The sequence below is a fragment of the Mandrillus leucophaeus genome, unplaced genomic scaffold, assembly GCF_000951045.1.
Source record: "Mandrillus leucophaeus isolate KB7577 unplaced genomic scaffold, Mleu.le_1.0 Scaffold14, whole genome shotgun sequence".
Taxonomy (NCBI): Eukaryota; Metazoa; Chordata; class Mammalia; order Primates; family Cercopithecidae; genus Mandrillus; species Mandrillus leucophaeus.
Window position 1 is genome coordinate 4,724,321 of NW_012101365.1, and position 14,600 is coordinate 4,738,920.

Sequence of the window (14,600 nt, forward strand, 5' to 3'; positions counted from 1 at the left end):
TGTTTTTGAAAAATTTATTTTATACTCTTAGAAGCTAAGAACTTTGCCACGCATGAACCAAATTTAGAATTAAGGTTCTTCCCTAGTGTATCTACTTTTGAAATTTTATAAACAAGATTTTATACACAAGAGGTAGCAGAGGAAAATTCCAGTCTGCTTGTTCCAAGCTCAGAAGGTAACTGCACACACCTCAATGTTAGCAGGGAAGGTGGGGCAGGACAGGGTAAGTTTGATGATACGGTGCTCTACTTCCTAAAACTGATTGTAGTTGTCAGTGACCGTGTGAGGACTCCAGGAGAAGTCGTGGTGAGATGCCCGCTGGGATGCTTGTTTTCTTTCCCAGGATGCCTTCAACGGGCAGAATCGGCCATCCTAAGATCGGCCTCACTAAGGGAGCTTCTTGAGAACACACAGCATTATTGAGTTAATTGTGCAATTCCTGCTCTGTTTGCAGACCATTTTGAAAGGTTTATAAAAACATCTTCATCCAAAAAATTGGCAGTAAAAATGACAACTCTTCCAAGGTAAGCCTGTCATAATTGTCACTGTTGTACTACATTAAAAAAAGTCATCAGCAGGTTCATTGACTGTAGCTGTCAGCAATCAAGTGGTTACCAGCAAAGTGAAAACGATGGTCATTGCAGCAACAACATAAGCAACATGATCTGAAGCGTATAATATACACGGTGGACGATCCTGATGAAGCTTTTCAGTGAGGACTGCAGGTGCTGGGGGTGCGGAAGGCGTTGTTTCCATAGGAAATAAGGGGACTAGAAGTGGCGATTTCACTCCTGATTTTGGGCTCCTGAGAGTGCAGTTGCCAGCGATGACATCCCAGCGTGGATCATCGCCAGCATTTCAAGGTCATGTCCCACACAATCTCTTGGTGAGGATGCGGGTGGAGAGAGGGTGAGAATAGGGTAGGGGAAACAGTAGGACAGGAAGTATTCACGTACTCAAAACCAATGTTAGAACATCACATTTCAAACTGCAAGAACACTGGAACTGTCTGAAGTTCGCCACTTGCCTCTGTCCATTTCTCTAAGGGCACAGTTCTGCTCTTAAGTGCTGGCCCTTCCATCTTTTCAGTGAGTTTGACAAAAGGCCATTGCCAGCCTCCAGCAAGTCACAGAATAACAAAGTGAAGTCTGACGGCACAGAAACCCTCACTGCCAGAGAATGAAACGACTGGGCCAGGGCGAGAGCACAACAATGAGACGCCATCTGCCTGGCCACGTGCCCACACAATGCCACAGCAGCCAGACAGGCACTTCAGGGCTGGCTGCGCCTCTGTGACTTGGCAAATCTAACTGACAGTGAAAACCTGGCACTTCCTGAAGCTCCCTAGTTCTGTGCATGGTGAGATGAAAATAAGGCAGAACCTGTAACTAAAGGCAAAACAGGGCCGAAAATGTGAGCAATTCAAAATACAAAATGTACAAAGTATATATGAAATATGTGGGTGTAACCTCCCCCACCATAAAAGGGAGCTGGTATAAATGAGTGAATGGTGCTATACTTTGCAAATACAACTAAATGAATGGTTACTCAATTGCTTTGTATTTATTTCTGGGAAAATAAATCTTAAACCTTGACTGTCGTTTCAGTTAATCAGTCATGTTGAGGAGAAACAAATTCTCAAATTCCTTCTCTGCATTACAATTACTACGAAACTCACAAGCAGTGTGTACCAACTCAAATAGTTAACTTCATATACAACCAATACCAAGGGTTTCAGTAATTATGTTTTAAGCAAAAGCAAATGATTGCAGATCACATGATTTAAGACTACAGTTTATTCAATATGTCTCCAAGCATTAAAAAGATAATTCTATGAAGTCAAACGCAGTAAAATTGTAACTTAAAGTGCTTTTATTTTGCTGTTTTTAAAATCTGTTTGGGGAATAACTCATAAGTGACTGATGTCAAATAACGCACCCTGTACTTCTGGAGAACACAGCATTTTCAAAATTGCTCTTTTTAATATCAATTATATCAGAAAAATACCTTCAAGAGCTTAATGTTTCCCAATTTTTGATCCTGATCCTGTAACCTTTCATCAAGATCCAAGCTTATGCATAGGGTTCTCATCTAGACCCATCTGAAATTCTATACAAATAGGGAGACATATTAAATACAAAGGTCTGTGTAAATTGACTTCTTTAACTACTATTTTACAATGAAAAGGAATTTTATTACATCTTTACATCATTTTAAATTGGATATTCCTGTTTAATGTTACTGTAAGATTAAAAATTTGCCCCCACATATCTAAAAGCAGCTTGCTTTTTTTTTTTCTTAAAATATAAAAACCAAAGGAATTTCTTTTGTAGCATCGTAGAGAAAGCAACAGCTTTATGCTCACTTTTGTATGTCTGTGTAACAAAAAAGTCTGCCACTGGCTCTATTTCTGAAAATCTCCACAGAAATGTGAATCCACATATAGACCACGCTCCCGGGACAGCTGATCCACATGCCGGAGTTCTTCCACTGTCAAACAGCTCCCAAATCTTCTAGTGGCCTAAAAATGCTTTCCTTGAGAAATACACGATCTGCCCAAGTCACAGCAGCTTTCCCAGTCTAATCTCCAGGCTCTTCCAAAGGGTTCAAGTTTGAGATTCTGATTCCAAGAAGATGCTGAGCATCCTGTATTGTGTCTTGACTCCTCTCAGGCTGGGCACGTTCCTCTAGGGATCAACATCGTCAAGGTCACTTCTCAACTCACCAATCATCATGGGAGATTCTGAACCCTGCAGAAAAGAAAAGAAAGTTAAAGTTCATACGGTTAGAGAAAAGATTTTCTATGCCGACTTGTGTTCTGCAATTTAAACATGTCTTCATCTGGCAACTTAATGCAATGTTTATCAAAGGGTAATAAAATGTGATAACCATTACATCTAATATTTGACAATTCATGATTATGTAAAACATGTACATTTCTATGATCTCATTTAGTCAGTGAAACCACCTAGCGACTTGTCTAAAGTCACAATGCTACTCTGCACTCACGTGAGAACGCAGAGCAGTGATAAAGCTGGGGGGCATTGGTGGCCACTGCGCCCGCTTCACGTTGGGCACTGTGTGAGCCTCCCTGCCCTGCACCTGCCAAATATGGGCTCTGGGTCACTCCTGGGTCTGAAGGCTGCCTCTGTTACCATCTGTGTGGCCTTTGGCTTACACACTTGGCGAATCGTTCTGAATACTCACCGTATGCCGTGAGACTGATCTAGTTGGAGCTCGGGTGGGGAGGAGCCAGGACAGTCTCTCTAAAGTGACAACCTAAGCTCAGTGACAGTTGGGGGTGAGTAGGGGGGCCCTGAGGTGGAAGGAAGAGAGTATATTTGATAAATAAAATTCAAAAAATGGGCCAGGCACGGTGGCTCATGCCTGTAATCCCAGCTACTTGGGAGGCTGAGGCAAGGAGAATCACTGGAACCTGGGAGGCAGAGCTAGCAGTGAGCTGAGATGGCGCCACTGCACTCCAGCCTGCGCGACAGTGTAAGACTCCATCTCAAAAACAAAAACAAACAAACAAACAAAAAATCAGAAAATGGGGTGGGGAGGTACACAGGGGCTAGATCAAGCAGGACTATGTTGAGGATTCTGGCTTTTCTCCTCATAACAAAGGAAAGTCTTTGAAAGGTTTTAGCGCATGAACCGGAGAGAAGCAGGAGTGGAGGTGAGGGGGTCCTTACAGACATCAGGAGAGAGAGGCTGATGACAGGTAGAAGAGAGCGACGAGCACCCTTTCAAAGGGAACTGTCCGCGATGACATGGGGGTGCTGTGTGTGAGATAAGGAACACTGACAGAGGGCCAGCTTTGGTGGGGGCAGGGAGGAGTCGTTGGGCACATCGAGCCTGAGGTTTTTAAGGTATGCCAAGTGGAGAACGTCAAGAACAAGAGAGCTGGATGTTCATGTTCAGAAATCCAAGGTGGGTACAGAGCGAATACGGAGTGGGGGCAGGAGGACACAGGTCGGAGACTCCACGAACCTTTACTGGTGGCCTAGAAGAGGTGGTATTAGGAAGGAGACGGAGAAGGAACAGCCAGAAGGGTTTGAGGAAAACTACGAGACAGAAGTGTCAGGAAAGCCCTGGAAGAGTGTTTCAAACGGGAAGAGCGCCAGGAGCGCCAGATGCGGCCGAACACTCGGCTAAGATGAGGCCTGAAAGCTGCAGGCCACCTGTCACTGCAACTGCTGAGTGAGAGAGAAGAGGGAGTCAGCGGGAAAGAGGTTGAAGAGCGAGTGAGAGATAAGAAAATGGGGAAAGTTAAGTTTAGAGAATTAGTTGAAGTTTGGCTGCAGAGGAAAGAAGGCAGGGGCAACAGGGAGAAGAGAGGCTTTGACAGGGCAGAAGATAAGCCAGTGTGCTGAGACGCCGCTGGGAAGGGTCTGGCAGGGAGGAGCGTTCCGGATACTGAAGAGTTACATACACACTAGAATGCAAAGCTCTGCCAAGGTGGGCGGGGATGAGTGCTAGGGGCTTTAGGTGGACAGAGGCAAATTCCCACTGTCACAGGAGAGGGGACAAGAACAGTGCAGATGCTTGGGAATTAGTGGCCATAGGAGCTTTCCTGTGACAGCTTTTATTTTCTCTGCAAATGAAATAGGTGGTGAGGTCATGTGTGGAGTGACCTTGGGCTAAGTCACATCACTGTGCTGGGCCGCAGTTACCTTTCTGTGAAATCAGGGTGACAGCTGCCTCACATACTGCTTATGTGGATTGGAAAGATAATGCTTAAAAAAAAAATGACACCCACTACATCAGTAACATTCATTTAATGGGGCCTATTCTGTATCAAGTACTGTGAAGGCACCACAGAGGAGACCGCTGTTAAGGAAGGTTACAGACTATTGGAAAGACGTAATGATTACTTTGACACTTAGTTCAGTGTTTGCACACAGTGGGTGTTCAATACGTATTTATTTTCTTTTTCCACTATCATGATTGGTATTAAAGCTGTTTTTTTTTCTTTTTTTAAAATAAATGTCAAAATTTTCTTGGACTCCCCCAGAAAGCAGGTATAATTCAAGAACATGGCAGCTTTTCTTTCAAGAGTCCACGTTTCCAGGAAGGCTGGTGAGAGCAAACGAGGGACTTTCAGTAACCTGGCAAGGCAGAATAAAGTGAACGAGCTGGAACAAATCCACCTGTGGCCTGGCTTCATCGGGACTACCTGCAGATTGATCAGGGTGGCCAGCCAGACATCTCGAGGCCTTGCATTCACTTCACACCGCAGCACTGCTCAGCCCCGTAAACACGCGCTTAGTGCGTGCTAAGCTGAGATCACTAGAGGGCAGTGCTGGTGTCTCTTTGGACTCACATTCCAGAGGAGGCATCTTGTTTTCCTCAACTGTGGAAGTTCTTTTGGAAAGCTTAAGAGCAAGGCTGCCCTTTGCACACAAGGACATGCTGACAGTTATACCTGCTGTAGATGCCTGTCTCCGTTCTCATTGGCAGGACTGCTCTCCGACCCATTACTGCTTCCTGATTGCTCTTTTTCATTCAACAAAGCTGTGGCATACGCTAATGTGTCCTGCAGAAGATTCAAACACACGATGACAAAGTTAGGACCCATTCAGTGGCAGCAGCAACCACCAGGGAAGACTACCTTTCATTTGACCTTCCACAGTACCGGAGGCCTAAGAGTGAGGCCTTCATCACAGTCACCAGAACCCCCTTAACCCCTGTCCCGTTTTGGGACCAGACTGCCCAACCTCTATGACTTTCCTTCTAGACATATAATCTGCACATATTTGCATAAGTGTACATCAATCTGTTGTCTTTTCATAGAAATCCAATTGTTTATTCTGCTTGTTCTCATTTTCAACTCATCTCTCTCTTCTCAGAGGTTGCAGTTTCTGAGAAACACACTGAGAATCCTCCGTAAGGGATTCAGACCACACAAAAACGAGAGACGACTCTCACCTGAGCTGAAATGGTTCGCTGAAAGGTTTTTCCAGTTGATGTTTCATTAGAGACATTACTCTGTGGTGTCCAATAATGTTCTGACATCTGAGATGAAAGGTCAAAAATAATGCCATCAGAGGTTACAAATAAGCCCCCATGAGTTCACAGTTTCTACCATTAGATATTAAGAATCTTAAAAGCATCCAAAGTAGGCTACAAGTCTACCCAGACCTTCCATCACATAAAGCGATTCAAGACCTCAGTCAAATATTGCTGCTTATATCATCATCATCCCTACCTTTTCCCCTAGGAAGTTAAGACATATGTATTAGGACAAATTTAATGCACACAAGATATAAACTGTACCAAAGAAATGTCTGAAATCTGAAAACACTTTAAGGTCAGTCTCCATATTCAGTTCCAGAGATTTTTCCCGACAAGATGTGCTATTATTGATTCTTCTGTTACAGCTAGAAAAATTCAACATTTAATTACCTTCTTCTGTAGCCACTGCACAGCCCAGCTCCAGTGGTGGGAATTCTCCTTGAAGTACTCCTTAGCTGCAGGACACCTGATGACCGAGGAGATTTTTATTAGCCAAATTCTTTCTTTCCTTGCTCCCAGTGCTTCATTTTGAAACGTAAATGCTAATTTCATTAAAATTCAGTTGTCTTTATATTTGTGATTCTACTTAAATGGGGTTCCTAGAGTAGTCAAATTCATGGAGACAGAAATTGCTTCCCCCAGGGGCTGCGGGAAGGGTGGAATAGGGAGTTAGTCTTCAATAGGTCCAGAGTTTCAGTTTCAGAAGATGAAAAGAGTTCTGGAGATGGATGGTGGTGATGGTTACACATCAATGTGAATGTACTTAAGTCACTGAACTATACACTTAAAAATGGTTCAAATAGTGGCCGGGCGCGGTGGCTCAAGCCTGTAATCCCAGCACTTTGGGAGGCCGAGACGGGCGGATCACGAGGTCAGGAGATCGAGACCATCCTGGCTAACACGGTGAAACCCCGTCTCTACTAAAAATACAAAAAAACTAGCGGGCGAGGTGGCGGGCGCCTGTAGTCCCAGCTACTCGGGAGGCTGAGGCAGGAGAATGGCGTAAACCCAGGAGGCAGAGCTTGCAGTGAGCTGAGATCCGGCCACTGCACTCCAGCCTGGGCGACAGAGCAAGACTCCGTCTCAAACAAAAAAAAGAAAAACAAAAACAAAAAAATGGTTCAAATAGTAAATTTTGCGTTATGTACATTTCACCACAATTAAAACAAAAGAGCCTTCATTTTGCAGTCAATCAGCCTGTGTTCAAGTTTTCACATTAGGATTCTAGGCATGTCACTTAAACTACCCATTATATATGACTCACAACTGTACTAACATCATGAAGTTGTTACCAAGATGAAATAAGATAATACAGGCAAGGTTCTTGAACAGTGCCTAGGTTCACAAGCGCTCAGGAGCTCATAAGGCCTGATGGGTGAGCTTTTCCGGGCCACTCTTTCAATACTTCCCCTCATATTTTTTTGAGATCATTCAAATAGGTTTCTGTACCTTCCAAGCAAGCAGACCCTGACTGAGTCAGATTCTCCAGGTATCAAAACCGGGCACATGTTTCCCTTCTGCTCATATGTGACTTGTAATTAAAACACCATTTCCTCCCTGCATTTTAATTCAATACTTACTTTTGAGCAAGAGTGACAAGAAATTTGACACACTGGTAGCAGCGACTGCTGTCCACATGATTACTGTGGTGCATCAAAGCTGAAGGAAGAGAAAAGGACATTTTAACAATAAAAGACTAAACTGAAAGTGGTTCCAAGTAACAACAAGCTCTCTTGTTCTAAAAGTCGACAAACAATTTTAATAAACAGATAAGGAACAACTTAACTAAAAGCATGGTGGTGCCTGACCCCACAGAATCCCTAAATTCTAATGGGCAGAAACCCTACTTTAAGTATGTTAAAAAGAAAAAAAACAAAGACAACAAAAAACATACATGGTGCTGCAAGTTTGATTTTTAGGAACAGGAACAAAACTTTTTACTGCCTGATTATTCACCTAGAGACTTTTCCACACATCATATTACTGAGAGTAGTTATAACACTTTTAGTTTGATAAATGAAATTTTATGATACTAGGGTCAGTTCAGCAATTATGACCTGCTCTGTGTTTTAGGGATTTAAACATAAATAGGCTGGGCACGGTGGCTCACACCTGTAATCCCTGCACTTTGGGAGGCAAAGGTGGGTGGATCACTCGAGGTCAGGAGTTTGAGACCAGCCTGAGCAACATGGTGAAAGTCTGTCTCTACAAAAAAATACAAAAATTAGCTAGGCTAGTGGTGTGTGCCCATAATCCCACCTAATTGGGAGGCTGAGGTGGGAGGATCACTTGAGCTTGGGAGGCAGAGGTTGCAGTGAGCTGAGATCATGCCACTGCACTCTAGCCTGGAAGACAAAGTGAGACCCTGTCTCACAAAAATAAAAAATAAAAATAAAAATAAATAAATAATACTTGGTCCTGCTTTTGAGGAGTTTAAGTTCCAGAGGGCCTGTGTGTGACTCTGACTAGAGTACAGCATTCCAAAGGGTGGCCTGAAAAGCTGAAGCTACAAAACTTTTTAGTTTAAATCTCCTTTCTATAACAAAAAAACGCCCTAAATCTCTTAATACATAGCAAAATCTAAAAGGATTCAGACTAAGTAGAAATACGGGTAAATGGCGGGAGCTGGCTAAAATTATTCTTAACTAAACTTTTTCTAATAAATAGCTCAGGAAAGCCAATTTAGTCTTCTGGAAAAAAAGCCCTGCCAAAACAACTTAAGAGTAGACTGTGAAAATGTGGTTACGCTTGTACTGTAGGTAAAAAGACATTGACATTTCATGAGCCTAACAACATCCTGAGTCTCAGGTTTCGGTTTTTCCCTCCCCAGTGGCTACAGAGTGGAATGAAAGATTTCTTGCATCAGGGAGTGGCCATTAGCTTGCTGAAAAAAATTCACAGCACCCCTGAATCTTACCTGATCTGGTAAAAGAACCCCAAGCTACACCTTCCTGACTAAAAGAAGAGAATGTGTAGGGTGAGAAGATCCCTGGGTTTTAATTTTTCTGACCAGCATGAGGGAGCCCAGTGGCCCTGACCAGACTTCTACTGTATCAGTCACTCAGAGCCCACCGAGAGTAGCAGGAGGCAGAACTGGCCAGAACAATAGATTATCCACATATTTACTATAGACATTTGTGCATAAGGCCAGGCATACTTGCCTAGTAATCCATTTTCTGTCTCAAACACAAATTTGACTCGCTCTACTTGTATGGGATCTTCAATAACCTGTGAAAGGAAGAAACAAAAATTAGTAAATAAAAGAAGGAACTTGTGTCATAGCCACGGGTGCTTTCTTTATAATTCTATTCAAGAGATTAATTTAGTATTTAACAACAACAACAACAACAAAACCAATACAGAACAGGCATGGTGGCTTATGCCTGTAATCTCAGCACTTTGCGAGGCCAAGGCAGGAGGATTACTTGAGGCCAGGAGTTCTGAACTAGCCTGGGCAACAAAGCAAGATCCCATCTCTAAAAAACAAAAAAAATTAAAAAAGAAATTAGTTGGGCACAGTGACATGTGCCTGTAGTCCCAGCTATTCAGGAGGCCAAGGCGAAAGGATCACTTGTGCCCAAGAGTTTGAGGCTACAGTGAGCTATGACTGTGGCTCCAGCCCGGGCACCACTGCACCCCAGCCTGGGCAACAGAGGGAGACTCTGTCTTGAAAAAAAGAAAACAAAAAAACCCCTCATACAAACAAATATTACATCACTGCCACATATCTCAAATATATCTTAAAACTAAGAGAAAAAACTATTAAGTATACTTAAAGATCTATTCATTTCCTATCTATGTGTTGCTATCAACTACATCTATAGTTCTCTGTGGGCTACGAGGACATATACTTTATGTTCCTAAGGATAAGAGGTTTATGCTCTAACTTGCTTACTAAAAATGTGTTGAAGTTTTGCTATCATAGCTGTATTTCTAGTTCTTACTACTGAACTGTGCATGGTATAAAACTATATGGGTTTGTTGTTGATAGATGAACAATACGCAGTCCTACTGTGTATTAATCTGCCAAAGTTTGTAAAAGCACTAGGACCAAAAGGAGGTAAAGAACTTGAAAAACAAGCTTTTAACAAATGGCATCTATGATGTCTTTTCTTATTCAAAACTCTTTATTAAATGGCTATTCTGTGCCAAGGCCTCTATGAAGTATCAAGAATCCAAAGGGAACCCAGGCCCTCACTCTCTAAGGAACCTCTGGACCAGACTCTCATTAACTCATAACCAGTCACCAAATCCCATTGATTCTCTTTCCACAATACCTCTTGATCTGTCTGTCCCTTGCCCCACCACAGGCCTTGTTATTTCACACTCAGAATATTCCCAGACTCCTAAATGGTCTTCCAGTTCCCAATCTTGCATCCTTCTTTACTCCATCTTTCAATACAACTGCCAGAGGAATTTTTTTTCCCCAGCTCTTCACACTTCTGAGACTGGAAAGCATCCTACAATTGATTACATTTCAGTTTCATGGCTCTTAAAAATATTTTTCGTAGTACGTATATACAATCAATAGTGTCTAAGATTTGATAAACTATAAAACCAGAAATGTACCTCTGAGGGTGACTGTGAAGTTTAAACCTAACATCATTTGCGCTAACACGATGCCTTCTCCACCGTAAGGCCCTGGCAGGGGTTAACCATCACTATTACTCCCCTTCAGTCCCCTGCACTACAGTTGTCTGTGTAGTTGTCTTGCTCCCTCAGTCAACTGTGAGCTCCTAGGAGGTAGTTTTATTACTGCTCACCTCTAAATCAAATGCATTAGACACGTGACTGACATGAAGATTTGGTCTCAATAAATGCAGACCAAATGAATGGAGAAACAATAAAAAGACATACAATTTTAAATTTATAAACACTTGTTGACTAATACATTCTTTAAAAAAAGTGAATCAGAACAGTTATGACTTACCAATATTTCATGAAGTAGTTGGAATGTATTCTTTAACTCATGGGGTGGAGCCGTTTCTAGTTGGTTCTGAAATATTTTTTAAAAGCATAAAAATTTCAGTGGAAAGCATATTGGAATGGCAATAAACAATGCTGGATCCACACTCTACTTCTATCACCATCTGGCTGACCTTGGACAAGTCAATACCCCTTTCTAGGCCTTAGTTTCTCAAATGCTAAATCTGGGAACAGAAATAAACAACCTCTAAGGTTCTTCCAGCTGCAACACTCTGATACTTTACTATGAAATTAGGAAGGAGAAAAGAGAAGAAAGAGAAGGGGAGATTTCAAGTCACTAAACAGATCCCATTTTATATATGTGCATATCCTAGCTTGTTTTCCAGAAGATGCTGGTAGAGCTACAAGAATACAAATGAGAATACTCTTGAGTTAAGGATGCTATAAACAAAGTACATAAAAAGTCAGCTTATAAAATAGAAAAATGTGCCAAGATATACTAAGTGAAGAAGGCAAAATTCATAAAACACATTCCTTCAGCTGTTTTAATAAAATTTATATGTATAAAAGACGGGAAAGGACATTGTGGTAAAATACCACACTTCCAAGAGGATAGGTATGGTACTAAGTGAACACTTCACATATTATACCACCTCACGGAATTCTCACAACCTGTGAAGTTTGTGAGAAGTTAGAACAGAGGAAGGAACTGCCCAAGGTCATATAATTAGTAAACAGCAAAGAGAGGAACTTAATCACCTCTGATACAGGTCTATACAGAAAAGGCTGAGGGAAAAACATACTGTAGTAAGAGCCTAAAGACATAATCCACTAATCACCTGCTTCTTGTTAACACTACATGTATCACCACTATAAATACTGGTGCAGAAAAGAAGGCATGCAGAAATTCTGTGGGCAGAAACTGATATATACATAGTGTAAATCCATACAAAGAGGCCTGGAAGGAAATATCAATGTAACAGTGTTGGTCCCTGGGGTACAGTGAGCAAGGGCGACTAGTGGTGACCATAGTAGACTTCGGTCTCATTTCTTATTTACTTATTCTTTTCCTGGCCTATATTTTTTCTTTTGGCCTCATTTCTATGCTTAAATTTTTCCCAAAGAGAGTGTAGTAATTAATCTATGTAATTAAAAATTAAAGATTAAAAATGAATAAAAATGAGCCTATAGTAGAATGATTAGGAAAAACAATTTAGGCTATGAGAACAAGTATACTGCCTTGGAGCAAACAGATGTTCTCCCAGAGTCTCACCTAAAGGTGATCTGGCTATCACTCGTTTAACTGAGGTCTTACCTTAATGAAATGCAGCATCGTGAAGGAAAAATGCTCATTACAGAAACAGCAGTACACTACCATCTCAATGAGTGCCAAGAGCGAGCCTGTCAACTCCCGCAAGGCAAACATTACCTGGTGGGAGGACATAACACAGTCAGCTCTTCTCATGTCACAGTTAACAGTCCATCTGTTGTTGCTGCCTTTAACTGAAATCTACCCAGATTTTAAGATAATTAACACTGCCTGAAAACAGGGTTTCTTAACTGTTAGAAGTCTATAGATAGACTTCAGGGTGTCTAAGCCTGTCTGAAATTTTACACAATTCTGTGCAAATGTGCACTTTTTCAGGAGTCATTTCCATCAGTTTTTCAAAGGCAAAAGCTCCCACAATTAAAATAATCACCAATAGATCCAAAAAATATTAAGAAAAAAAAAAATATGTACTAAATAGTACAACACTGTTGATTTAATTAAAAAAACAGAATTATACTGTTCATAGATTCACATATCTGTAAATCAGGTAGGGAAGAAGAACTGGAAGATGGAGTCCACAGCTGGGGGCGGCTCTGCTAGAATGGGAAGGTCAGACTGAGGATGAGCCACACAAGCGCCACAATGGAGAGCTGAGAGCAGCCCACCCATACTCCTGAGGTTTAACAACACGTGGTTCAGAGCTGTAGTATTCCAGGACCAGGGACACACAAAAGAGATTGGGGACAAAACCTTCTACAATGAATGAAATGATTCTGATGGATGAAGTGCCATTTACCTCCCTCTGGGGCCCTGATGGGTAGCTGGCTGGGCTGGACCTGGAGGTCTGGACCTTGGCTGAACGCAGGACTAAAAATATTCTCTTCCACTAATTATTTCTTTTTGACATATAAGAAAACTTAATTTGAAATAATCATTTCTTCTCTTAACAATACTCTCCATGCCAAACATAACTACTAACAAAAAGCAATTTTCTTCAAATAGGAGAAAAAAAATGGCTTTAGAATAACAAATACATACCTCTAACAGGTAAGGTTTCCCTTCAGACATGAACAACAAGGCTTCTACCTCCTCATGGAGGGGCAGCAGAGGGCTTGAGGGAGCAATGCTAATGGGTGGTCGTTGCTTGAATAGGCCAGGAGCTTTAAGAGACCAAAGAAACAAAACAGAACCTGTCTCACCTGGTGTTACTGCACAAAATACACATCCATAAGGAAATGTGCCTCCTTCAAGACTCGCGCACACACTGAGCACTCACACACAGTACTCGCACACACACTGACTACTCGCAGAGAGTACTCACACTGAGTACTTGCGCACACACTGAGCACTCACACACAGTACTCGCACACACACTGACTACTCGCAGAGAGTACTCACACTGAGTACTTGCGCACACACACTGAGCACTCACACACTGAGTACTCGCACACACACTGAGTACACACACACACTGAGTACACACACACTGAGTACTCACATACACACACTGAGTACACACACTGAGTACTCGCATACACACAGTACACACACTGAGTATACACACTGAATACTTGCATACACAGAGTACACAGAGTACTTGCACACACAGAGTACTCACATACACACTGAGTACTCGTGCACACAGAGTACTCACAAACACACTAAGTACAAGCACACAGAGTACTCACTGAGTACTCACAAACACTGAGCACACACTCTGAGTACTCACACACAGAGTACTCACACACACACTGAGTACTCGCACACACACTGAGTACTCACAAACACACTGAATACTCACACAAGCGGACCCCTCACAGTCTAGGGATACCTAGTGATTCCCACTCAATAATCTTTCAAACAGGTAAAAATATAAATAGTATATGAAATACTGCCGAAAGTTTCCACTGAAGAGACAGTGCAGAAGACACTTCCGTTCCTCAAACAGCTGTTCTCAAATAATGGTTACCACCACCTATGCTAAGCAGAATCAACCCATATGGAAGAAGTTCTCTCATTTACTACAAAAACCAGAATGCATACTTTAGTTTTCATTACAAAATTGTCTGAACTCACGAAATTAGGCAGCTTTGTCTTTTTAGATGAGTCGGAGTTTAGTAAGCAAACTGTGCCTTATAATACAACCGTCCGAGTTTTCCTCCAATGTCCCTTTAGAGAGTCAATAAGCATTTCTCTATCAGAAGGATGCTCTGTGTTTTTTAGTTAGTTTCCTGACATTAGATCTTCCTAGCAGCTTCTGGGTCTGAGTTTGCATTCATGCCTTGGCTTCTATGCCACTAGCTAGCTGTACAACCTTGTTACTGAACTGAACCTTTCTGTACCTTAGTTTTCGCATCCATAGACAGGACTAATACTCCTCATAGGT

General features: G+C 42.0%; 1 protein-coding gene across 1 annotated transcript in view; it reads right to left on the bottom strand.

Moving 5' to 3' along the window:
• USP24 (ubiquitin specific peptidase 24) overlaps nucleotides 1-14,600 on the bottom strand; it is a 144,785-nt gene continuing 130,185 nt past the window's right edge. Inside the window, exons 60-68 of the mRNA XM_011973840.1 lie at nucleotides 13,253-13,374; nucleotides 12,260-12,373; nucleotides 10,949-11,014; nucleotides 9,180-9,246; nucleotides 7,599-7,677; nucleotides 6,409-6,484; nucleotides 5,932-6,018; nucleotides 5,429-5,539; nucleotides 1-2,750 (exon numbers count right to left, since the gene is read on the bottom strand). Coding sequence (XP_011829230.1) covers nucleotides 2,688-2,750; nucleotides 5,429-5,539; nucleotides 5,932-6,018; nucleotides 6,409-6,484; nucleotides 7,599-7,677; nucleotides 9,180-9,246; nucleotides 10,949-11,014; nucleotides 12,260-12,373; nucleotides 13,253-13,374 — 785 coding nt within the window. The 3' untranslated portion in view covers nucleotides 1-2,687. The remainder of the gene's footprint in view (nucleotides 2,751-5,428; nucleotides 5,540-5,931; nucleotides 6,019-6,408; nucleotides 6,485-7,598; nucleotides 7,678-9,179; nucleotides 9,247-10,948; nucleotides 11,015-12,259; nucleotides 12,374-13,252; nucleotides 13,375-14,600) is intronic.